The sequence below is a fragment of the Lissotriton vulgaris genome, unplaced genomic scaffold, assembly GCF_964263255.1.
Source record: "Lissotriton vulgaris unplaced genomic scaffold, aLisVul1.2 SCAFFOLD_1187, whole genome shotgun sequence".
NCBI lineage: Eukaryota > Metazoa > Chordata > Amphibia > Caudata > Salamandridae > Lissotriton > Lissotriton vulgaris.
The window spans coordinates 186280-213362 of record NW_028253979.1 but is presented as its reverse complement, the minus strand read 5'-3'; the positions used below and the strand labels follow the sequence as shown (position 1 = coordinate 213362).

At 47.0% G+C, this 27083-nt stretch overlaps 1 protein-coding gene across 1 annotated transcript in view; it reads left to right on the top strand.

Annotated features, from left to right (window-relative positions):
- Window positions 1–27083, top strand: part of LOC147660703 (inter-alpha-trypsin inhibitor heavy chain H3-like) — a 234398-nt gene that overhangs the window by 186425 nt on the left and 20890 nt on the right. The window contains exon 12 of the mRNA XM_086951524.1: window positions 12337–12522. Coding sequence (XP_086807650.1) covers window positions 12337–12522 — 186 coding nt within the window. The remainder of the gene's footprint in view (window positions 1–12336; window positions 12523–27083) is intronic.

Below are 27083 nucleotides of genomic sequence, written 5' to 3'. Positions count from 1 at the left end.
CCCAGGCCCTGGCCTCGTATAACCGTTTTATATGCCTCCCATAGCACCCTAGCTGAGTCCACAGAACCCTTGTGTTCTTCCCAGTAAACTACCCACGTATCTGGAGCTGGTTGTGTATCCCACAAGAGCAGCCATTTTATACCCCAACCTATCCCCAGCACGATTTGTGTTTTTCTGTAAATGTGTCTTCCACAGGAGAGAACCACGTCAGATAATTGAGTCTTCAGGTATTGAGGTACTACCACCCTTTTAATGTTAGCTCCCAATCAATTAACGCTCCAGGGGAGGATCTTGAACCTCGGAGTTAGTAAGGTGGCAGCTATAAGCAACTAGTGGGACAACAGAGGGAATAAAGCCCAGGGGTGCTTGTCCCCTGTGTATTGTTAGGCTGTACAATCTGTGATAATGGTACCAGTAACTTTGTTTCGTCTTCCACTGTGGCTCATATATATGTGTGGGAGCCAGTCCCTCTTTAGCCATGAGGGCAAGCCCCAGGAGCAACACCAGAGCTATTGGTGTGAGTTGGTGCTCTCTCAGCGGGATAGTGTCACCGTGATACTGAAAACCCAAATAAAGAACAAGCAGATCAACATAAACCCCAGACGTATCCCCCATCCTGCCTCCCTGCATGACGAACCTAATAATGCCCACATCCCAACTCTGCAGAGTACCTGTCACCCAAAACCATATAGCAATTAAAGGGAGGATGTGGATCCCACCAAAGAGTCATCCCACCAGCCCCCCCCCCCCCCCCACCACGGAAGCAATCAACAAAAGGACAAACATCAGTCACAATTGCCAATGCTCAGTGTCTCTTCCAGCAAGGAGTCACTGCCCCATCTGTTGCAGTAACAGGACAGGTCGTGTTCGTGGAAACCTGGAATAGGCCAGAACAATTCTGTTGCATGTCGCTTGGCAGAGCCCCCAAAGAGAAGCCCAATAGAAGTCCTACTCATTGCCTGGCGATATCATTGCAGCTAGCCCAGTGAGTCTTGCGCCTTTTTCCAGAGTTCATGCTAAAGAGTTTTGACTTCCTTGGTGAAACCTGGAGCCCTTGCCCCTAGTCGTTCTCCAGCCATCCAGCCGATCTCGAGCCTACTCTGTGGAGCTGAAGAACCACTTATGACCTTCCGGCACCACTCACAGTTTTAACTGAAACAACATGGAGTATTTTATGTTGCACTCCCTCAATGCCCTCTTGACCTCGAGGAAGGAGCGCCACAGTGTCTAGACATGAAGGGTGGAATCTGTGAAAAGGGCAGTGGTGGCACTGGGGCATCAAACTAGTGGCCTACTGTCAGAAGGTTGCAAGATGGCAGCCCTATCTTGGTAGTTAAAGGTTCATGCCACTATGGGATGAGGAGGTGCCCCCGGTCTCGGTGGAGCGTCTGGAACCCTGTAGGCATGCCCTAAAGAGAAGAATTTAGAGAGTCTCCATGATTTTAACTGTTTGAGTATGAGGTCTCCTACAATTAAGTCAACTGCTGGCCCGTCTGGTCATTCCGGGATGCCAATGATACTGATATTATTCCTCCTAGAGCAGCCCTCAAACTCTTATAGCTTGGCCTCCAGGTCCTCTAGTGGCAGCACGGAGTTTCCCAACTTGGTTTTTGAGGGCTTTAGTGTCTGTTTGAAGGGTGGTGATTGAACTTTCTGCCTCTCTGACTCGGGCCCCAGGTTGCGGAGATCAGCATGCATTAGGGTAACCTCGTTGGAGACCGAGACTATTTTGCCCTTCAGAACTGCTTGTATTCCTTGTATTGCAGTGAGTGTCTGTGCTTCTTCTGTGAGAGGGGTCTGAATTGGTTGAGTTTGATGTCTCACCACCATTTGAGCCACAACAGTCTTGTGGGTGTGTGTATTTATCCAATTTCTTCTGGTGGACTGTGCAGGATCTTGCCACCAGTCATCATTGGTGGGCTTCTCTGGTTTCCTCTGCCAGTGTACAGAGAAGGGACAATGGGAGGGTTGCATTACTTGTCGCTGCCTGCCAGGGAGTCAGTGACGAGTCCCCCTGTGGCCTGTAGGTTTTCCCTGTCCCTCTCCCCAGCAGATTGGAGTGGTGCAACTTGCTTGGATGGGTGAACAGTTGAAGCACCCTTTTTCTCTCACTGCGAGACAATCGATCCCAGTATCGTTTTTGGAAGTGGCAGGCCACTGTGAGGTTACCTCGCTAGTGGCAGCTAATGGCATGGGAGGCAGCATCAGGGAATGGGGATGGCCCTCCCTAGATAGCTTTTGGACTGTAGAAGAAAGGTCCCATAGGTTCAGGTGCTGCTGTAGTAGTACGTGGGTCTAGTTCAAGTAGCGTTGCACCATGGTCCCTCGTGTGTCCTATCAAACGGTGCCCAGGAAGGCGCCTTCTTCCCATCTGCAAAAAAAGTGGATGTCGCATTTGGGGGACAGTAATATGGAAGGCAGTCACTCACCAGCCACTGCTGCTGAAGGCACCTCAGACCCAGCTCTGTATACCAGTTCAGGTGGTTAATCCCCCAACTAAGCATGGGGCATTACAGGGAGTAGGTGGGCAAGTTTGAGGGAATAGTAGCGCATAAGGCAGTAGGCTTTATAAGGTCCTTGAACAACAAGAACTATTCACAGGGACCATCCCCGGGCAAGTGCCTTCTCGCTGGAGGGGTTTCACTGCAGCTGTAGTGGGGCCAATGGTACATTGGTTGCCCCACACTCCCCTCAGGTCAGCCAGCAGCGATGTCAAGTAGCCGCAGGGGAGAAGGGTCATGGCAATCTCTTTAGCCGGATGGGGAAATCAGAGGCCCGGCTGGACCCCTCCCAGCACGTCTCACCTCCAGGCCCCTGCCAGTGTTCAAGTCAGTGTTGGCTTCGAACCCCCGGTAGCATCACAGCTTGGTCAGCGGCTCTTATGGGGTGACTCCAGGTGAGAGCGATCTGGCACCACACAGAGATTGACCCTACCTGCCCTCTCACCTTCTCACAACTGGTGGATACAAGGCTGTGGCTTCACCACACCCCTAAGGCGTAACAGCAGCTGCCATAAAGCTTAAGGGACACAGGCAGTGGGTTATATTGTCGTGGCAAACAGTAATTGTGTGGATGGTGGGGAACAAACCAGCAGGCGGCGGGAGCCGCTTCAGAAAGCAGCCATCTTTCTAGGCAGTTGGTCATGCCCCCCCTGCAATAGTCTTATGATGACCCAAAAGTATAAGTAAGTGCAGAACAAATTAGGTTTGCGATAATACTTTGAAAACAATATAAAGCAGAACAGTTGTCATTCAATTATGTTTAGGAAATGGGGATCTTTGAACAACTATATAGCATTGACATAAAGGAAGCAAGAAACTAACAATAGCAAAATGACGTGCTGAGTGGAGCACCTCTGTCACAACTTGGAGGGAGTGCGTGGACAAAGTCTCAAAGAAAATGGTTTCAAACAGCATCAATGTAAACGAACATTTGCAATTCAATAGATCTCACCTTTGAGACTGCATACGTTTTTAGTTATGAAGTACATTATCCTGGGCGATGAGACTCTGGTATTTTACTGACCTCTGCTGGTCGTTTTCTATCAAGACAGTTAAACTGAGGCAGTTGCTAGAAAAAACAAAAAAGAAAGTCACTAAGGAGTCCCAATGCAAAAGTGGAAACAGACAAGTCCTGGGGCATTGCTCCGAAGCCCACACAAAGTGCATACAACAGATCTCCCAGACAGTGCAAGCACTGTCTAGGCTCGACCTAAAAAGGAGGAAACGTCTAATGTAAAATTTGAAAAACAAGCCGATATGTATGGTAAAAGGGAGTCATTGGCCTTGAAAGAAAGGCAACCGCTGCCAGACTGCATCACTGATCAATGCAAATGTGCAGAAACGTAAACTGACTGTAACTCATTAGAAGAAATATTGTGAGAGGCACACTGACAAAATGGCTGCAGCTCAATATATAAATACACTTTACCGCCTCTGCCCTCAAAAGGAGAAAAATAAAGTGAATGGACAGTGTACCGCATCAGGGAGGTCAAATGGCATCTGGAGGCATAGTTTAAAGATGAGTAGAAGTCAGCTGGAGGCTTTTTGAGAAGAAATATGCCCCGCTGGATGTCTGAGCTCATGAGTCCGCTGCCATTTTGCTCTGGGTGTAAGCCATGCCCCTATAAGAAGTGAACTTTAGGTTTCATGAAAGAACACAACAGTAATGAGCTCTGACATGTTTGGGTCAGGTTCACAGTAGTGGGTTGTGTACTGAGAGAAAAGAACAATACCATTTTATGAAGCACATGAGCCTGGTGTTTGTCAGACAGAGACCCAAATGGTGATAACCTCACAGCATGGTGAATGTATCATTAGACCGGTCCAAGGATGCTTGTTTTTGGTCCAGGGACGACCTGGCTTGGCAGTTCGGGCTGGACTGTTCCCATAAGAAACCGGGTCAAGACTGATTTGCAATGGGTCGGTCCCAAATTAGATGGCATGTTGTGCAAAATAACAATGGACTATAATACCTAGTTCCTCATGGACAATTTCAGAGGGGACACATTTTTATATATTGAATTAAGATGAAACTACTCTGTGTAATTGCACCTATACAACTGGATGTGTCTGTCATTCGACCACATTTAATATTAAATTGATGACAAAACAGACACTGTATCATGTGTCTTGCATGGGGAGAGGTGTGGCGCCGCGGCCAGGGTGACTGACGCTGGAATCTGGGGATCACGGTTCGATCCCCGGCGGCAGGTTAGCCCAGCACCATGTTATTTTATGTTAAAAATTTGTTATAGCGCAAAACAGCTGCCCCAGCAACGAGGTGCATGTGACTCTGGGCAATAGCTTGCTTAATCTTCCCGACGGCCCAGGCGCCTAGAGACCCTTACGGGTGATTGTTTGCGCTTTACAAATGTGGATTATTATTATTATACACTGAGCGGCACTTCATATTCCAAAACTCTAATAAAGGAGATAATTAATTTGGGTGGACGACTTCCTATTTCAGGGAATAGTCACAACTGTTGTCAGGGTGAACCTCCAGAATCACTTATTTAACACTAGCAGCCGTCCCGACGTTGTCTGGGTATGAATTGCTGCCGGCCAGTAGTATATTGTTTTGTAGGATTTCGTTTTGATACATTTCTTATCTGTGACAGGCCTGTGAAACGCTCCGATTCACAGTGCACTGCTGATGCACTTAAGAGTGCGCATTCAGTAGTGTGTGAACTCGAGTTTCCCTACTTTATTTTTCCGTGCAATATTATATAGCGTGAACTCGACAACATGGCATAAGCACAATTTACATTACAGAAGAACACATTAATTTGTGGTAGGCACGGGGAGACAAAGCGATTTGCCTGGAATCACAGGATGTTGAGCTGATGCCGAGATTTTAACGTAGCTCCCCAGCTCTAAAGTTCGCAATTCTAGAACTTGTGGCGGGAGGTGTGTCTAAAAGTGTATGTCGGTGCTGGCCATCAATGAGAGGGACCTGTGCAGTTTTTCAAATGGGTGGTGAAAAAATATGAGGGGTATTTTTAGGGTTCAGGGCTAGGTTTGGGTTTTGGGGTACAGGGGTATATTAAGGGTTCAGGGCTATGTTTGGGTTTTGGGGTCCAGGGATTTTTTAGGGTTCAGGAGTAGGTTTGAGTTTTGGTGTACAGGGTTATTTTTAGGGTTCAGGGCTAGGTTTGGGTTTTGGAGTACAGGGGTATTTTTGGGGTTCAGGGCTAGGTTTGGGTTTTGGGGTACAAGGGTATTTTTAGCGTTCAGGGGTAGGTTTGGGTTTTGGGGTATAGGGGTATTTTTAGGGTTCAGGGCTAGGTTTGGGTTTTGGGGTACAGGGGTATTTTAGGGTTCAGGGGTAGGTTTGGGTTTTGGGGTACAGTGGTATATTTAGGGTTCAGGGCTAGGTTTGGGTTTTGGGGTACAGGGGTATTTTTAGGGTTCAGGGGTAGGTTTGGGTTTGGAGGTACAGGGGTATTTATAGGGTTCAGGGCTAGGTTTGGGTTTTGTGGTACAGGGGGATTTTTAGGGTTTAGGGATAGGTTTGGGTTTTGGGGTACAGGGTATATTTATAGGGTAAGATGGGTTAGTGTTTAAGTGTGTTGGGGTATTTTAAGGAGTAAGGGTGGGTTATGATTATGGGGTGCAGGGGTATTTAAAGGGAGCAGCGTGGGCTTAGCACACAATATGAGACATGGCATGAAGGGCGGAACGTACCACACGCCCCCAGCGTTTGTCACGCCCCCAGCACACACCCACAGCACAACGCAGACACACCCACAAGGGACTACTTTGCTGGCACGTTTCTTTTACCTTTTAAATGTATATGGTGGGCGTATGCATTGCCTATGTTCTTCTGCTGCAACTGCGCTTTCCAACACTGTATTGGGTGTTGTGATTGGTGCTGTGGTTCCTGAGATTACCCGCCTCAAAGGTTTGGGCTCTCTCTTTATTATATTAGTGTAGATATAACTCCCACCAAGGGTAGGCCCTGGACAGTTCAGAGGGCAGGGTGCAGTGCATTCTAAAAGTAGGACTTTTAATTTTAAATGTGCCAAGGTCGCAGACATGGTATTTTGGTGTGGGGATGGGCCCAAGTTCCGCAGACTACCAGGTGTTATTCCAGAGGGAGGTATGGTTGCAAAAGATCATTACTTTGGTCTTGTCCGTGTTGAGTTTCAGGCAGTTGTCCTTCATTGATGCCTCAATGTTCTTCATGCAATTGTGGAAGATGGTCTTTATTGTATTGGGGTCTGCTGAGAGTGAGACGATGAGCTGGATGTCATCAGCGTAGGATATGATGTTGATGTTGGGGTTTTTGACAGTGTCGGCTAGGTGCGTCATGTAGATGTTGAAAAGGGTGGAGCTGAGAAATAAACCTTGGGAGATGCAGCAGATAGCGCTCTTGGATTGTAAGGTGAAGGAAGGGTGGCAGATTCTCTGTGTGCACCCCGTGAAGAATGATGCCATCCATCTTGAGTGTGTCTCCTTTGATTACAATGTGGTGCAGTCTTTTGATGAGTGTGTGGTAGGAAACTGTGTCGAAGGCTGTGGAAGGGTCAAGAAGGATTGGTACGGTTGATTCTCCTCTTTTGAATAGGGTGCAGATGCCATCAGTGGGCAACTATCAGGGTGGTCTCATTGATGTGGTTGGCTCTGAAACCTGATTGAGAGGGGTCTAGCAGGTTGGTTCTTGCCAGGTGTTTGGTGAACTGACGGTTGATGATCTTCTCCAGGACCTTGGTGGGAAACGGGAGCTGGGAGATGGTTCAGTAGTTTAGAAGATCGCTGGGGTCTGTGGAGGGTTGTTTGAGGAGAGGTTTGACCTCAACGTGTTTATATGTGTTGGAAGAGGTGGCTATGGTGATGGATGCATTTAGGATGGTGGTGAGTTGGTGCTGATATTGTTGATTCCTAGGCTGAAGAGGCGATGGAGTCATGGGTTGGTGCTGAGTGGATGGAGGTCATTATGGCTGTGCTTCCCAGTGTGATTAGCTGTTTCCATGCAGTGAGACGGTGGTCGAGTGAGGTTTCCTTAGGAGTGGCGAGGCTGAGGAAGATGGTGGGCCGGGGGTCGTAGTTCCAATTGATGGTGGATATCTTGTTGTAGAAGTAATTTGCTAGAGCCTTGCAGCGTTCCTGTGAGGAAGGGATCGAGTTCTCATGGCTGCAGGCCAGGAAAATTCCCTGATGATGTTGAAGAGTTCCTTGATGTTGTTGGTGCTAGTCTCGATGCGGTCCTCAAGGGCCTCTTGTTTGTATCTTTGAGTCTGTGGCGGTATTTGATGAGGGATTGAAGGTGGCTCAGTCTGTGTTATCTATGCTGGTGTGCCGTTTTCTTTCTAGATGTTTGCACCTTCGTTTCATTGCGCTGAGTTCCGGCATGTACCAGCTGGCTTGTTTGGTGGATCTGTGAGTTTTGGCTGGTATGATGTGGCAACTCTATTGGTGGCATTGGTGATCCAGGTGTTGAAGTACTATACTGCTTGTTTTAGATTGGGTGCAGCATCGGGATGTGTGGTGTTGAGGGGGTGCATCCATTGGTTCTTTGTTACTTTGCTCTAGCTGTGGAAGGAGGTGCTGGAAGGTTTGGGAATGTTGTGAGGTGGTCCTGTGATGGTGAAGTGAACGATGAAGTGATCAGTCCAGGTGAATTCAGTGCATAGCTTTATTTGACTCTGTTGCTGAACGTGAAAATAGGGTCTAGCTTGTGTCCTGCCCTGTTTTTGGGGTCTGTGACTAGCTGGGTGAGGCTGATGTTGTCCATTCATTCCAGGAGGTTGGCTGAGTTCCTGTCTATGTGCTCATCCACGGAAGTTGAGGTCTCCTGAGGAAGATATAGTGCTTGGATTCGATAGCGAGTAGGGCAAAGAACTCTGTGATGGTGTTACAGTTCTGCTCATGGTCGTGGGGGTGTGTAGGCAAGGGTGCCTTTGATGGTAGTTTTGTCACCAGTGTGGAGTTGGAAATTCATGATCGGCATGGTTTCACTTTTGGTGGTGGTGCAGCAGATTTATTGTTTGTGGATGATGCAATGCCAGCTCCGTGATTGTTGTTGTGGTCCTGGTGTTTCATTATGTGCCCTTTGGGCATTGCAGTGGTGATGATGGGGGCCGAAGCAAGGGTTGAGCCATGGCTGTGTAATGAAAGTCATATCTGGTGTCTGGATGGAGATGGCATCCCAGACTTCATTGGTGTGTTTTGCGAGCAATTTGCTGTTGATCAGGAGGCATCATAGAGGTTCCAGGAAGGTGTCCGCCAGAGGGGTGGGGGTGTTGTGGGATTCTATGAGGGTCGGCAGTCTTAGGTTGCTCGTTAACTATCATCGGTGGCAGTGGAACTGTCCTGCTGTTTAACGAGGCTATGGGTGGCAGCATTTGTTGCGGTATCCAAGGTCCTAGGTTCAGAGATCTGCAATGAAGTACTTGTGGGTGTCTGGAGGGCCAGAGTTTCTGGTGCATGGACAGGCTTGCCTTTGGTGCACCTTCTGCACGCTGGTCGTGCGGCTGCACTGCAGCCTCCATTAAGTAGATCCTGGAAAGGGTACTCTCTGCTAACTGTGGGTCCTACCATGCCAGGTCATGGCACCCAAGTCCTGGACCCTAGAAAGTGGGCCTGAATGTGCTCTATCGGGCCATCAGAACCGATTCATCACCTCTGCTTGATGCATCCACAACACCAGACTTCACATCGCAAGCCCTCATCGATGGGATCCTAGATGATGATGATGCAGGATCTTGCATTCCGGCTCCTCAAAGCCAACGAACAACTCAGGTGCATGATACATCCTTGACACAACTCTCTGCAACCAGGATTTACGGTACTTTTGTTCAGCGTATCTAACTGGGTCCCTGTAGTTGGCCAGTGCTTCATCAAGGTGGGCCTGAACTTGTGACTTTGTCATGGTCTGGCACAACCAGATATCCACAGTTGGCACTTTGTTTTTTTTGGTGCTAGTTTTTATTGAAATCTTGAAACCTACATATCTTGGTTCTACTGATTGGACTTCGGTTGATTTTATCTTGGTTTATTAATTAAAAGTTTCTCTTTTTTTCCAAAATGGTGTGGGATTTTTTTGTGGTATGTTTTCACTGTTACTGTTTGAATACTTTACACATTGTCTTGAGTTAAGCTTGACTGACAAGCTACCTGAGAGTTGAACACAGGTTAGTTTAGGGTTTGCTTGTGACTTCACCCTGACAAGAATTGTGGTTCCTGCTTGAGCACTGCTTCACCTCCTTCAACCACTAACCAACATTTTATTAACATTAATTTTATAAGGAGACAGAAAATACCTCAATATCTTACTGGGCAGCTGAAGTGCAGAAAAATAAGTAGCTGTTTTCAGAGGTAATTTACAAAAACAGAATAAAAAAGATGCAAATGTAACTATTTTTAGGCAGATGTGCACAATGTGTGGAAGCTTTGTGCTATCACTCAAAGTCGGCTGACCCGCTGCGCCATGTGATGGTCTGTAGTTGGATGAAGAAAACTGTGAATGAGAATTCAAAAGACCAATGAGTGAATCCAGTTGACCAGAAGCCCCTCAAAGTATATAGATTATTTATGTTATTTATGTATATTTTTGGAAAACAATAGTTTGAGGGCGAGCTAAAGCTGTCTTCAAGTCCCGACCTATAAAATGACATGCTGTGAAGTGCATGATAGGGCCATTTGCAAGGTCCACACAACCCCTGTCTTCTTTGGCAAATACCTACAGCTGCCACTTAAGAACAGCTTCCACTTTGCAAATGTTTAGTGACTATCAAAGGCAATGAGTATACATCTAAAGCCCGATGTTTTAAATGCTGGTTGCAAAATACTGGTCGCAATTTGTGGTCTGTATCTTTGCATTCAGTGTGGTGTTTTGGGAACCAACTTACGTGCTATTGGGTTGCTAAGCAAATTTCTTAATCATAGTGGGTAGCAACTTGCACTACCTCATGAATATTGTTGAGTTAGATCGCAAATTGTGACCCACTATGATTGCAAGCCATCACAGTGATCATGTCTGTGATTGTTTTTAATAAAGCAGTCTGTTTTCTTCAAAGGAAATTGGAATGTGTTTAAAAAGAAAAGTATTTTTTTGTTTCTGAGGACTGCCTCAACTTAAACAAATGTATTTCTTTACATTCATAAAGGCTTTCCTCTTCCTTTGAGGTGTCTGTAAATTATCAATGGTTTGTGAATGTTTTTTGATTGCATAACATTGATACATAGAATATTGATTCAGTATCTGGTAGTGATGCCTATAATATACACCTTCCAAATACTAAGGGCCAATTCTCAAAGGATCTTACGTGTAGTAAAGTTACAAGTGCGAAGTCTTTGCATTTGTGGTGGAGTCTCTACTCTTGTGGTTTAATGTCTGTGCTCGGGGCAGAATCTCCATATGCCACACTCTCTGCAGTGCACCTTGAGGAGATTTCGCCCCTTGTGTGGAGATTCTGCCATGAGGGCCGAGAATCGACACTTTACTACACCTAAGTCCCTTTGTGAATTGGTCCCCAAATTGATATCAATTTCTGAATACATTTCAGATTCAGAAACACTTTTTTAACTATTAAACATGTTTAGCAAATGTGTAAATGCAAACCCTATGATTTACAGCTTTGTGCCTATATGAACCTTTGGAACCATTGATATATTTTCTTGTGAATTGCAAGGTTGAGGTGTTGTTCATTTGCCTTCCTCAATGTACTCTGCTTCACAAAGTATTGTAATGTTGAGCTTCTGCAAGTTGTAGAAATGTTTGTCGCTTACTCTGCCACTTTAAGATGTGGAGGCTTATTTTGAGAGCCCCTGCATCACTTGTGCACCATGCACAGTGGTACATGTGTGATGCTTTCAGTGGCCTTATAAATATTGAGTAAAGCAACTCAGCACAAATCTCTGCGTTGCCTAACCCTGCGCCCAGGAGGCGTTCCATGGGCATTGAGATGGGTTTCCTCATGCAACGCCAATGGAATTTGACGCTGCTCCAAACTTACAAAGTGATGTAAGCCAGGGTAAGCACCAAGTCCGTAAGCCTCCCTAGGTGAGGCATAAGGAGGAGAAATATGTTTATTTCCACACACTTTTTGGGTGTGCTGCAGATCTTAGGATTGTTTTTGTGCAGGACGGTGCCCCTTGAATGCAACGGAGGCACCCTTGCACTATCCTGTAAGGTTGCCCATGTTGGCGCTAGGCTGCCGACACAGCGCCAGGGCAGGGAGAAAGGGCAGGAATGCACCATATTGCTTAGATACGGTACACTCCTGCCCTTTCACGTTAGCATAGGGCTGTGCAGTAAGGTGCCTTGCTGTGCTGCTCTACGCCAAAATTCCATAAATAAGCCCCATTGTGTTTTCATTTTCACCCCTACAAAGCCAGAAAATGTGTACCACGCAGGCTTTGTAAGGATAAACGTGTTTTTGATACATTAGGCCCACTGTGTTTTGGTTCATTCTTTTCAAACCATTGCAAAACTTTTATTGTGTTACATTGATATATAAAATAACATACTGTATGCCCAATATTATTATGATTTGATGGTATAAATTAGTTGCGATGTAATGCATGAATGTGTCTGCAATTTCTTTAAAACACAATGGGAAAAACTAACCATATAGCAGTTTAACAAATAGAAACCTATCAAAGTTATTTACATTATGCTCCTTAAACTATTCCCCACTTCACAAAATAACGCGATGGACAATGGCAGAATAATCCATTGAGCACGCAAAAAGAACATTACATTAGCACCAGCAACATAACAATAACCGAGTTTGTTAGATAGGAAGGGTAACAGGCACATTAACAGTTTTGCTAGATATCAAAGCTGATATTGTCATGCTTCTTCATTTACATCCTGTTATTACTTCTGCAGGGATTTTACAATGAAGTCGCCAACCCCCTGCTGGTGGACGTCCAGCTTCAGTATCCTGAAAACGAGATATCTGACCTAACGCAGAACATCTTCAAGAACTACTATGATGGCAGCGAAATAGTGGTTGCAGGACGAATCATTGACAATGACCTGAACACATTCACTGCTGAAGTGAAAGGGCTGGGAGTAAGTTGCAATTTCCTTTGTTTTGAACATATTCCTTGCTTGCGTTAACAATATGTGGCGTATATCAAGAGGCTTATTTGCAAGCCTCTTGTGCCGCCGTTGCACTACTTTTAATATGGGAAAAACTGACATACCAGTGACCAAGGGGCTTACAAATATGGCCCCAATTCTACAAAAAAGCTGACATATTTACAAGTCTTGTGAGCCACCGGAACGTCACTTTTTTGTGACAGCATGGCGCACAGAGCTTAGCCATATCTACAAGGCCTTGTAAAGCCAATCTACGTGACTTTTCATGGCATCGTAGAGATGGGGTAAGGCAAAGCAGCGCAAGTTGCTGCCTTGCCTCAGTCTGCGGCAAAGAGGCGTTCCATGGGTGTTGCTGTGGGTGTTCCCACGCAAGACCCATGGACTTTGATGCTGCCCCAGATTTACAATATCTTTTAAACCTGGGTCAGCGCCAAAACCTTGGGCCTCATTTACTATATTTTGGCCAAGGGCAGCACTGCAAGCCTTCCTGCCTCGCTGCCCGTTGTGAGAAATGGTGCATTCCTGTTGTCTTCCACGGTGCTGGTGCACAAATAGCTGCCATGCGCCAAGGCAGGCACCCTTTCACTATGGTGCAAGTGTATCTGTGTTGAAATCAGATGTTTTTTGTGGGGAATGAACACCCTCGCTCCCAAAAATGGCCATTGCGCCGCCCATGGGGAGACATAAGATTTTGACGCATTCCAAGTTTACAGATTCTTGTAAATCATGGAATGTGTCAAATACCATGAGTGCTACGTGGGAACACCCACCGCAACGCCCATGGCATGCCTTCCCATCGCAGTGTGAGGCAAAGTAGCAACTTGTGCTGCGTTGCCTCACACCATAATTACAGGCCATGAAAAGCCATGCAGAGTGGCTTTACTTGGCCTTGTAGATATGGCTAAGCCCTGTGCTCCACTGGAATGTCTCCTTCCAGTGGCTCACAGGGCATGTAAATTAGCCCCCTTTGCACCACCTTAGAGTAGAGTAATGAGGATAAATGTGGTGTTCCTTCCTGCACAAAAACAACTATGCCATCAAAGCAGACACACTTGCACCATGGATGCATTGGCGCGCAGCTGCTAATTATGTCGAGATAGACCCCTTACTTGGTCCAAAATATGATTCTTCACAAAGTGCTTTGCAGTCCCTGATATTGGAAATGACAGGAGGTTGGTATTTATTTATTTGTTTATGTATCTATTTTAACTCATCGATGCTTGAGATATTCTTCTCCTGTGCTGGGCCATAATAGAACTGGATGTGGTCATGACGAGCTCAGCTCGTCATGAGCACACGAGCACCGTGCCTCATGACGAGCTAAGCTCGTCATGAGCATCGAAGGGGTTAAAAATGCAACTTTCCATAATGGAGTGGGTGAGTGAGGTGTACCAAATCACTTTACATAATATTAGTTATTAAACTTTCAATGATTCAATTAAAGATCATCAATTACAGTGGCGTATGTGAAAAAACAAAAAAATACATTACTCACTTGAAGAATTCCAAATCAGGAATATTCACATATATACAATAAAATTAATGTCGAAGTCATCTGCCCTTCATCAAGCAGTAAGTAACCTGAAGAGGCCGGAAATAAACAGCCTTACAAGCATTTTATGAATGATACAGATAAGAGCTATGTCCCAAACCTGGCTGATATATAGGTTAAAGTTTTTACAACACTTCGTGTGAAATATTCAAATGTTTTCGAAAGAGAAGATTTTCCAGACAGAAGGAAGGAGTTGGAACTTCAAAATAAGCAAAGACCTCTAGGGAGAATCAATTGTTGTACTAGGTAATTCAGAGTACAAGAGCGAAGAGCTTTGGTGACAATACAACCCAACTCTTAGCATCAACAGGTAATCACAGAAGTAGCCAATTAGAAGTGATGGGAATAGGATGGTTTCTATCATAGGTGCCAGGTGTTTTTTCAGAAATAAAGTGGATAAGCAGATTCCCTGGTCAAGTCTGGATTGGACTGAAGTTTGCAATTCTTTTGAAATCCAATTTGAGAGGCAAAATGTAATATTAATGTTAATGTGTGTTTGTGGAATATGTTTTTATGTTTCCCTGTGTTTTATGAAAACCTTGAATATAGAGCAGTCGATAAGTAACTGTATGCAGCCTATCATTTTAAGCAAATCAAGCCACACTCGAGCTAGATTGAATCAGTGGGGAGGGGCGAGGGGTAATAGTTAAAAGAAATTCTAGGCGAGACTTATTAAATTTCCATTTGCAAAAGAGTGCAGCAAATTTATCAATAAAAAGAACTTCGCAAAACTGACTTATGAACTAAGAGGCCTGTTCAAAAAGTTCCAAATTATAGTGGGTCTCATTTCAAATCTACCTCCTCAAAATTCATGTGGTATGTTGTGACTTTGCGCAACTAAAATTTTATGCAATCACAGGGATTGTGGCCTGCTGGTGTCAGGAGACCACCAAGTATCTGATCGCATTTTAATAAAGAAAGTGTTTGTAAGAAATTGTGTTGAATATTGACTGGGATGTAAACCCTGGTCAAGTAGCAACCACAGTCCGTGTCAAGGTAGGCACTAGCAAACCCCAAATTAGCCTGTGTTTACCCCCTTCATACCTTGGCACATAGTAGTCATGCTTAATTTAGAGGCAATGAGTAAAGTATTTGTGCAACACTTCAACCAGTAAAACAGTGAAAATTCACAACGAAAGGATTCCACACCCATTTTTAGAAAAATAGAGTAGGTATTAAAATAGAATGCAAAACCAAAAAACAAAAATCAAATTCAAAGAATTGGAAATATTGAAGTTTAAAGTTTGTAGTGAAAATAGCACCAAATAGCACTAAAGCAGTAATTTGGAACATCTTGTTGTGCCAGACCTGGAAACGTCACAAGTGTAGTCCAACTGCAATGGAGTGCAGACTGGCTACTGTGACCCAGTTAAACGCACTGATCACAGTACCTTAAATCCTGGTTGCAGAGTGTTGGGTGGGTCTGTGTCTAAGATGCACCATACAGCCAAAGGGATGCTTTGGATATGAGATGCGATGAAACTGCTGTGCAAGGTCCTGTTATGTTGTCATAGAGGAACCCTTCAATGGAGTTTGCGATGTGAAGTCCAGCATCTGGGATTTGGTGTACAGCTGGTGATGAGTCAGTTCTTAGGAGCTGTGAGGCTGGGATGCAGAGTCAGCGTTGTCGTTAAAGCTGCTGTTGACTAGAGATGCGAGAACTTGCGCTGTGGATGCACCACCAGGTGATATTTTGGTTCTGAGCCTTGCAGTGGGTGATGCAAGTCTTTGCTACTGGTCCATTCCATGCAGCAGCAGTGATATGTCAGTTCTGCTCGGGTATGTGTCACTCAGCCAAGGAGATGCATTGGTTCTGCTCTGGGATGTGCCGCTCAGAAAAGAAGATATTTACAACAAGGGGTGGTGAGGGACAGAGTCTCTGAATTAAGCAGAAAGCTCTCACCCAGTCAAGAGATCAGGGCTAGATCCAACACCGTTTTTTAGCTCACTGCACCATCCCAGTTTCAGAACCTGGCTGTATGCAAATTAGTCTGTTCCTGTCCCAGTGCATGATGGGAACAGGGCAAACCAAACTACAGAAGCCAATTCTTACACTGGGAAGGAAACAAGCTCCCGGGGACCGGTTTCTGGCATTACAGCCGTCTTCGGCCCGGTATGCTTGAATCCTGATGGTGCAATGAGCAAGGGTCTCACATCTGAGAATACCCTTCCACGCTTAGGGTGGACAAAAATATTTACAACAAGGGGTGGTGAGGGACAGAGTCTCTGAATTAAGCAGAAAGCTCTCACCCAGTCAAGAGATCAGGGCTAGATCCAACACCGTTTTTTAGCTCACTGCACCATCCCAGTTTCAGAACCTGGCTGTATGCAAATTAGTCTGTTCCTGTCCCAGTGCATGATGGGAACAGGGCAAACCAAACTACAGAAGCCAATTCTTACACTGGGAAGGAAACAAGCTCCCGGGGACCGGTTTCTGGCATTACAGCCGTCTTCGGCCCGGTTTGCTTGAATCCTGATGGTGCAATGAGCAAGGGTCTCACATCTGAGAATACCCTTCCACGCTTAGGGTGGACAAAAATATTTACAACAAGGGGTGGTGAGGGACAGAGTCTCTGAATTAAGCAGAAAGCTCTCACCCAGTCAAGAGATCAGGGCTAGATCCAACACCGTTTTTTAGCTCACTGCACCATCCCAGTTTCAGAACCTGGCTGTATGCAAATTAGTCTGTTCCTGTCCCAGTGCATGATGGGAACAGGGCAAACCAAACTACAGAAGCCAATTCTTACACTGGGAAGGAAACAAGCTCCCGGGGACCGGTTTCTGGCATTACAGCCGTCTTCGGCCCGGTATGCTTGAATCCTGATGGTGCAATGAGCAAGGGTCTCACATCTGAGAATACCCTTCCACGCTTAGAAAAGAAGAAGCATTGGTTCCACTAGCAGGTGCCTTAGCCCACTTCCAAGGGTCCAGGAGGGGTTGGCAACACTTGGCTGGGCAGACTCACAGATGGCAGAGTCCAAGTTCAGGTGCAAGGTAGATGGAAACCTGTTATTTCCCTGTGACTTCTGGTCAGGAGGCCAGCCAACTAGCCCTTGGAGTCACTCTGGGTTCTGGCTTTAAGAGATGAAGGTCCAGTCCTTCTCACCCAGACAGAATGAACTTACTACTTTCGGTATTCACAGAATAGATTTAAGACTACTACCTTTACGTCCGCACTTGGGCCGGAAATTCCGGCCCGGAGACGGAGTTTCCAGCCCGGAGGCGGAGCTTCCAGCTTGGGGGCGGAGCTTCCAGCCCGGAGGCGGAGCCTGTGGCCCAGAGGTGGAGATTTCAGCCATGGCTAAATCCCCACCTCTGAGCTGGAAGCTCCGCCTCTGGGCCGCAAGCTCCGCCCCCAAGCTGGAAGCTCCGCCTCCGGGCTGGAATTTCCGGCCCGAGTGCGGACGTAAAGTTAGTAGTCTTGAATCTATTCTGTGAATACCGAAAGTAGTAAGTCCACTCTGTGAATCCCGAAAGTAGTAAGTTCATTCTGTGAATACCAAATAGTAGTAAGTTTAGAATTTAGTCTTAAGTTCATTCTGTGAATCGGGCCCTATATTCCTATGTAATGTTATTAATGTAGTCTATGAATATGTCATGAGTGATTTAATTTGCAAGGGTAAAAGTAGGACAAGGCAGGGGCACATCATGTAGTTACTTTAGGTTACAGGTTATCATTACTTAACATAGGGTGGCAAATTGAACCCCATTGGTAGGGGTGCCCCCATCTTCCCACGTGCAGAATCTGGAATAAATAGGGAATAGCTGAAATGCACCTCAAATCCCTGTTTGGAAACATCCGAAGAAGAAGGACTGCCCTGTTGAACCTGTTTGATGCACAAGAGAGGACTGTGCTCCTAATGACTGGCTTCAAAGAGTGGACTCCCTGATCAGCAACAGAAATAAAGGTGCTGGAAGAAGTCATTTGCATCATCTACAACAAGAACAACCCAAGTTGACCAGCTTCACATGGACTTTACTGGATTTGAACAGGTTATTTTGTGGGAATTGCAGTTCTAAACCCCAAGAGGCAAATTAGAGCGTCTGAACCCTTGACTGGTGCTCTTGACTCTCTGGACCCTCAAAGTACCTTTCAGAAGAAGCTTAGAGAGCTTGGGAACAAGTTTTTGGAAAAGGTTCCATAAGGTGACCAACCTCGATGACGAGAGTCAAGCTGGCAACTTCGAACTGCGACTCAGACTGGCTGTGTAGGTTTTCCCCACTGAAAGCTCTGGAGCTCTTCGTCATCGATGACGAAGGCAAAGATCTCCATGACTCACCAAGGCATCGCACTACACCAGGCCGCCGTTGTCAAACTGAGTCCAGATCACCGAAGCTGATTGCTCAACATCAAGGAAAAAAGCTCCAAAAAAGTGGATTCTTTTGAAGGTAGAAACATGACTAGCCCCAGCCACTTGATGTAACCATCATGGCCTGCCTGAAACTTTTTTGTGTCATCATTTTTATTGGCTACAAAACACAGTAGTACAGTAAATGCACAATATGGTAGAAGATGGGAACTACAGCATAGTTGATACAGCATCTCTTTCCCAGACCCCAGCATTAGGGGTCTTGGAAAGAGATGGAGAGGTCGGAAAGAAGTAGGGGTTAAGGAAGAGGGATGCAACAATGAAGAAATATATATAATCAAGATAATCAGTGTAGTAGATCAAACAACTTGATGTGGGGTGCTGGACCTAGTACAATGGGTGTCAGATAGGGTGCAGTGATCATTCCCCCTGCCAGCAGCGAAAGTAGCGACCATGGATTGTGGACACCCAGAACGAGGGGAGAAGGGATTGCATGTCTGTAAGAACATCTCTGCAGCAGAGGAAGCGGGAGGGCTAGAGGGGGAATGTGGGGGGTCCAAAGTTCGGACCTGGGTGGGAGGGGCATCATGAGTCTCGAACACCAGCTGTAGGCATAGAGGGAGGAGGCAAGGTGTGCTGTGGTTGGAGGGATAGTTCAATGGGTTGGTATGGGGGAATGTCAGGAGGCATTGGAGGAACAACATGGGCAGTGTCCCTGGGGAGGAGATCAATGCACAGAGTTGTGAATGTGCTAGGACAAATGTTCATGCTGAGTAGGGAGTGCCTGCCTACATGTCTGTGGAGGCAAGGGTGTGGGGGGCTGGCAGGGGAGAGGGAAAGAACAGCTTTGGAGAGGGTAGGAGGGGTTATGAGATGAGGATGAAAAGGGTTTAAAGGAGGGCGAGAAGTGAAGGAAGAGGTGTGTGTGGAGGGGGGAGGGAAGGGGCAAAATGGGATAGGAAGGGGGTGGGTGGAGGTGGCTGGGAGTTTCTGCAGGGGGTGAAAAGCTGGGGGGGAGGCCCAGCTGACTCGTGTTTGCTGCGATAAGTGCATTCAGGCCCATAGCTGCTGGAGCTCCCGCAGGAAGGGGGCCCATGTCTTTGCACACACCTCAGCCTGGTCCTGCATGTTATGGATAACACGTTTGTGGCACGCTGTTTGAATCATCGCCACCATCAGTCCTCTTGTGAGGGGGGCATGGGCAACCTCTATTGCTGGAGGATGCATAGCTTGGCTGTGGATAGCTCTGTTTGTAGGAGGTGGCGTTGTATGTTAGGGATCTCCAGGGAGTCTCTGGTGTTGTGCAGAGGAAAATGGAGGGTGACAAGCACTGTAGAGGCATGAACACTCCCAAGGTATCCCCAATATAGGACCAGAAGGGCTAAATAGAGGGTCAGTCTCAGAGAATGTGGACGAGGTTGCAGCAGGTGTCAGTGCATCTCCAACACCTCCAATGGGTCAGGAGGCCGGCCCTCCGCAACTTTGCTTGTGTCCAGTACCACTCATGGAGTGTTTTAAAAAGACAGAATTTCAACTGGGCTTCACGGGATCCCTGTTCTAGGGCCTCCATAACCTCGACCCAGTCCTCTTCTTCAACAGTGAACTGTAGGCGGACCTGCCACTTAGCGTGGAGGCCTTGCAGGAGGAGTTGGGAGAAGAGGTGGTTCATGAGTGTGCTGTAGAATCCCAACACCACTTCCCTGTACCACCCTCACACAGACAGAGATTCCACTATCAGCAAAGACTGCAAGGCCCAAGGTTGAGGACCAAGACATCAGGGTTGCAACTGCAGGTACTTCTAGGCCTACCGCAAGTGTAATCCAATTTCCTCCCGTAGGTGGATGAAAGGTTTCAAATTACCGTCCAGTAACACCTGGTCCAGGGTCTGTATGCCCACTTCTATCCATCGGGCCAAAGGAGTGTCTGCCCGTTTATACGGATGCTGTCATTGCCCCATATCGGCACCTTGATGTGTAGTTGGTGGTACATGCCTAATAGGTGGTGTGCACAATGCCATTCTTTATGCCTGGTCTGTATCACAGGATGCGGAAGAGGTAGTTAAGGGGTGTGGTCCCTGTAAAGGGGGCCATAACCATCGCCGCTGACGAGGAGCAATCGTTCCATTGTAACCCACTGCGGAGGGTCTGGTGTGCCCAGGAGTAGGTAAGCGAGCTGGGAGAGATGAAGGGCTAAAGAGTAGTGCCCTACAGACGGGAGGCCAAGACCACCACAGGAGCGACGAGTTTAAGTTTGGACGTGGCTAAGCAGGGGCGACTAGAGCCCCAGACAAAGGTCCGTATCTCGGTGTCAATGAGGCGTAGAGCAGTTAGAGGCACTATGAAGGGTAGCATTCCCAATGTGTATGTAAAGCCCAGCAGTGTTACCATTCTTACCTCCTGCACTCTACCCCACATGGAGAATCCCAGAAGGGACCATTTGTCAAAGTCCGATTCCATCCGTGCGATCGGGGGTGTCAGGTTATCCATGACAATTTCTTCCAGGCCTCTGTTAACCAGGACCCCAGCTATTTGAGCCTTGAGGATTTCCATTGGAAGGGGTATCCTTGGATTGCCACCTTCGTGATACCTAAGGAGAGCTGGAGGGCTTTGCTTTTGTCCCAATTCACATTGTACCCCGATAGGGCAGTGAAGTCTTTGATGACTTCTAGTAATGCCGGTAAGGAGTATGGGAGATCTTTGAGGGTAAACAGAATGTCGTTAGTATATAGGTACACTATGGAAAGGCCTCCCCCGAAGGGTATGCCCTCTATGAGTGGCGAGTGGCGAATGGCAGAGGCCAAGGTTCCATGACAAGAAGAAACAAAAGGGGGGAGAGCGGGCAACCCTGATGGGTGCCTCTCCAGATCTGAAAGGTATACAAGAGGAACCCTCCACAGTTGACCAATAAATAAGCGCACCTTTGAGATAAACTGTTCTCCGAGGTGGAATCGTTTCACAGCGGCAAAGAGGTTGGGGGTAGCGGAATTTGATGCAGTTGAACAACTTTCTGCTTCTAGTAAGAGGGCTAACGCATCCTCCGGTAGGTCCTTAGCGATCCATATAGTGTAAACCAGAGTGCAGAGGTGAATTTTGGAGGAACGGCCCTGAACAAGACTGACCGTTGTGGGTTGAATGAAGGAGGTGATAGGTGATTATAATCTTCACATGGATAACACACCAACCCTAATACTACCTCCCTGTTTGAAATCCCAGCGGTGTACAATTTGACACCGTCCATCACTGTTCCCACCCATAATTTGGGACATACTGTCGATTAGATTTTCTGTAGCACAGAATTTAAAACTGATCTGCTGCTTCCCATCAATTGGTCTGACCATTTTCTTATCAACTTTAAGATACCTCCAGACCTTGGCTTCCCTCTTGGGCCTACTAGGAGAGAGCACAAATATAGATCTTTTCACAAAATGTCTCTGCCTTCGCTGAGTGAGGCTTTGGAATCATCAATTGCTACGCTGGGCGGTGATCTCAAATGCGATATCACTGCTCTAGAATGCTGGCTTAAGTCCAAACTGGAAAATGCCACTCCCTTGTCCTCACGGACCGCTAGGAGGGCTCTCCCCTCCGCTCCTTGCTTTATTGAACCACTAAGAGCAAGTAAAAAGACCTGCAGGGTTCTAGAAAGAAAATGGTGCAAACACTATCTATTGGATGATAGGAAAATCAATAAGAGTACACAGAAATCCCACTACCTTATGTTAAAAGGGGCTAAGATGAACTATCTAAAAGCAAAAATGACACAGCTCAAAATAAAGGGAAAGAAATCTTTACTATAGTGAAATCCTTCACCTCTCCTGTGGCAACAAAGAAAGAATCTGCACACTCTGCAGAATGGACCCAGCAGGTTGCTCTGTCCCTCCATAATAAGATTACCTTAATTCAACAATCCTTCATGGAAACTACAGAAGAGATCCTAGCGTCAGACCAATCTCTGTTCTATAGGGCTGATTTTTGGGTGACCCTTATGTTAGTGGAGTTTCCTAAAATACTATTACCCGACTCGCTTCACTATCTTAAAGGTCTTTGGTCTGGCTCTCCTAGTGATGACTGCATGGCTAAACTATTTGCGTCCCTTGCACCTACGATCAATACCACAGTTAACATGGTATTAAACGCCTCTCTCTCTGCTGGTAAAGTGCCACTCAGCTGGAAACAGGCCAAAATCCTTCGGCTATTAAAAAAACCTTTGGCTGACTATTCTGATCCAGCCAACTATAGGCCAATATCTCTCCTTCCGGCTTTTTCTAAAGTTCTGGGAGAACACATTAATAAAGGTATTCTAAACCATGTAGAGAACCATAATCTGTTGCATCCTTCCCAATCGGGTTTTAGGGACAACTTTAGCACTGAGACTGCCCTTTTGGAAGTAACAGTGTACACCAGAGGTATACTGGATCAGGGTGGAAGTGCTGCATTGATATTTCTCGATCTGTCTGCAGCATTTGATACTGCCCCACATGAAAGACTAATTGACAGATTGAGGAATCTGGGAATCAGTGAGACAGTATTGACCTCGCTTTCCTGAAGGATAGAGCTCAGGAGGTATGGCATCCCCTTTTTTCAGCCCCTAGGGTCGGAGTTCCCCAGGGCTCCATTCTTAGCCCTACTCTTTTTTAATTTGTACTTGTCCCCCTGGCACACATAGCTGAGGCAAATGGTGCAAAGATCATATCCTATGCAGACAACACGCAACTGATTTTCACCTGCTAAAAAGGATCAGACTTCAATGGTGTTAGTATCAGTGTTTGTCTCGCTAAGGTTTTTCAGTGTGCTTAAGGTGAATCAGATTAAATGCCACTCGGATAAATCTGAAATTGTGTTCTTTGGACAACCTGCTGCCAGTAATTGAAACGCTTCGTGGACTGAAGAATATTCGCCACTGCACATCGAGCAGTCAGTTGTACAAAACCTCCGAGTGTCGGTGGATAAAGACTTGTCCATGAAGTCCCACGTTTAAGCATTAGTGGGCACCTGCTTTGGCATCCTGCGTATGTTGAAATAATTCCATCCTCTTATGACACTAGAGTCTAGGAAAATAGTGGTCCAGGCCTTGGTGATATCAAGACTGGACTACATAAATATTTTGTATCTGGGCTTTCCCTGGCACCTTGTACAGCGTTTACAGGCAGTTCAAAATGCCGCCGCCGGGATGATCCTCCAACCCAAGTAAAGGGCTTCAATGTCCCCCGTTCCTAAATCACTTCTTTGGTTGAGACTGAAAGAGAGCATCACATTTAAAGCTCTTATTGTCTTTTTTAAGGTTTTCCACATGAAAGGAGCTGGCTACATTAGTAGAAAAGACATTCATTACATCCTGGCTTGTTCTCTAAGATCTTTCTCCTACTACTGCGTTTGTACTCCCAAAGTATGTCTGGCCCGAATGGGTGGCAAATCCTATGGTTTCTTGGGGGCACAGGCTTGAAACAGGCTCCCAGCCGCCTTATGCTCCATTTCAGATATCTCAATCTTTAAGAAACATCTGAAAATGTGGCTTTTCGAAACTTAGCGCTGCTCTCCATGGTTTCCCCTAACTGCTTATCTGTTAGCGCCAGGACACTCTTTCTGTGTAGCTGTTTTGCACTTAAGAAATGCATTTCATTCATTTGTTCATTTATGACATTGCTCAGGAGTGCTGGCAAGGATTTTAATATCTCCATTTAGGAGGGATATGGAACAATAGCTGCCGCACAGTAACGGTTCTCTCCCCAGTTTTGACAGGACCGCGATCACCACTCTGCTAGACAGAGCTCAAAAGGAGTCCGTCCATTCCGTCCGCTCCGTCCGTCCGCTCTTGCAAGGCGGCATGAAGGGTATTGATTGCCTCCTCTTTAGACCATTTGTAGAATTCTGTGGGGAATTCATCCTTGCCTGGGGCCTTGTGGAAGGGCAGCTTGGAGATGGCTGCTGTGACCTCCTCCCTACTGATGTCCCCTGCTTAAAGCTCCCTGCCCTTGTCTGTAAAACGTGGGAGGTCAACTCTCTCAAGGAACGTGGATACCCACTCTGCACTGGCCAGCACCTATAGGTTGTAAAGCTGTTCGTAAAACGATGCAAATTATTTGATGATGTCTTGGGGTCGATTGAGAATTCCCCATCCGCAGATCAGATAATGCGGATGACCTCCTGTTGTCTCAGTTGTACCACTAGCAGGCAACCTGCTTTCTCCCCCTGCTCATAGTGCCTCTCTTTTAGACGCTGGTGGGCGTATTCGGCTTTGGAGGTGAAGAGGCCATTAAGGGCCATGCAGGCTTGTTCTAGATGGCGACGGTTGGGTATAGAGAAATGTGATGAATAAAGGCATGCGAGGGAGGCAATTTGGCCCTCTAGCTCAATTTGCTGAAGGTACACCTGTTTGTTGGCCACGGCTGCTGCTCTCAACAGTTGCCCATGGATGGTTACCTTCGTGACCAGCCTTAGTATCCTGCAGGAGTCTATGTATGTCTTATAGTCTGCTCGGTGTGCAGATAGGTGTAGCCTTAGCTTGGTCTTGTCCTCGGGTGAACAGCTTCTCTGCACTTTTAGGCACCATGGTTTTCAACCTGGGGAGACTAAACCCATGTTGAGATACACAGAATGGATGAGTGGTCGGAGAGAGCAGCATCCAAGATACAGGAGTCCCCAATGAGTGCAACTTTGGACTGAGAAATGAAGAAGTAATACAGTCTGGTTAAGGTACCATGGACCGCGGTCAGGAAGGTGTATTCCCTTTCTGACAGATGTTAGAGGTGCCAGTGATCAATGAGGCCATAGTACGAGGTGATATCTCCAGCAAGGCTCTGTCTGCATCGTTCCCCCTGTCCAAGGGTCTCATCCTAACTAGCACCGCATCTCGGGCAAAATTCCTGTCTCCTCCAATGATGTGCTGTGATGCTCCAATCTCGACGAGCAGGCGGTTCAAGTGAAGGCCGAAAGGGTGTTTGGCCCCTGTCGGGGCATACACTGAGCCCACACATATAGGAATCTGCCTCCACTCTCAGCTTGGCAAATATGTATCTGGCATCCTGATTGGACCACGACAGCGATTTACAGAGAAGTATCGTCGCCCTGCATTTTTCGCGGTCTGTGCCGAGACACTGCTGTAGAAAACTGTGCCAACCCAGTCACGCCGTAGCTTGTTGGATTCTAGGGCATATAGGTGTACGAGGGCCACATCAGCTTTCTTTGCCTGGAGATAGGAGAGCACCTTCTTCCATTTAGTATAATGCGCAAGGCCATTGAATTTCCATGAAAGGACATGTGGGTCGTGGGCAGTGGGCCAGGGGTCTGTGGGGGCATCTAGCTGCTATATAACTGTATAGACAGAAGGGTGATGTGGGCAGGCCAGGGGGTCTGGGGTGGGGCAGGTAGGGGAATGGGTGGGAGGAGGAAGGTGAGGATGGGTTTTGGGCCAGATGGAGGATCAGTATGGGAGGGAGAAGGGGAGAGGGAAGGAAGGGAGAAAAAGAAGAAAGGAAAAAGGAAGGGGTTAGAGGGAGAAAGTGAGAGGGTACGAGGAGTGAATGGGCAAGGGGAGGGCTCGCAGGTAAAGTGACTACTGGTAGGCAAATGTCAGTGCTGAGCATGAGCTGTCAAGGAACACCAATAGACGTGTCTGAAGGGGCAGTGGTGAGGGTGAGAGTAATATAGGGAAACATGTGGATTAGTCTGCGTGCAAGGAATGTGGCGCTAGGGACTTTGAGTTATACTCTGTTGGTCTAAGTTCACGGGTTGTGATGCACCAACGGGGACCCTTTCGTAGGCAGGGCAGACCAGGAGGCGCACTAGTGCATCGGTGCAATTGTGACCTGAAATGGTATCACAGTCATGTGAGGGGTAGAGAGCAAGCACTGGAGTCCAACAGAGGGAGGATGGGTGGTAGGGCACCTCCGAATGTACATCAAAGGGGAAGAAGAAGGAAATGGGGGGCCCTGGCAGATGGACAACTAGGAATTAGGGGATCCATCAGCCCCATCTAGGGGTGGTTGGCACCCATGCTGGTGTAGTGCACTTGGTGAGAAATGGTAGATGTGGAAGGTAGGGACCGAGGGTCAGAGCCTTGTTGTAGGCCAAGGAGCATAAGAGCAGGCAGCCTCCATCTGGGCCCCGGGAGGCTCCTTGGGGTGGGTCTGGGTGAGGAAGTGGGCGTGCCAATGATTGGGGGTAGGCCCAGGTCACAAGAAAGAAGGAGTGGAGGAGGCCACATCTAGGCCTTGAGTGGGTATGAGTAGGATGGGGCATAAAAAAGATGTGCATATCCGAGTCCCTCAAAGTCTAGGGAGTGTGTCAGCAGCCTCGCTCGGGGTCGCCGTCACTGCCAGGCCGCAGGAGGCATGGAACTGTGAAGGACAATGCTATGGGAGTAGTGAGACGGACACAGCATGGCCCATTCCCATCCACAGGGCCCTTGCTGCTGCCCACCCGTGCTTGATGGGCATATGAGGTGTCAGCCGGGGAGGGGGAGAGAAGGGGTCTGGAGTCGGTCGGCCCACAATGCACAACACACCGAGCAGATATAATACATGCACACGGCAATCAAACAATGAGAAGATAAACATTGAAATATACAAAGAAAGTCTATGAATGAAGTAAGCCGATACTCAGCCATCTTCCACCATCTGTCTTCCCGCCACCCCCCACCCACCCCACGCTGCTTCCCTCCCAACAGGTTTATAA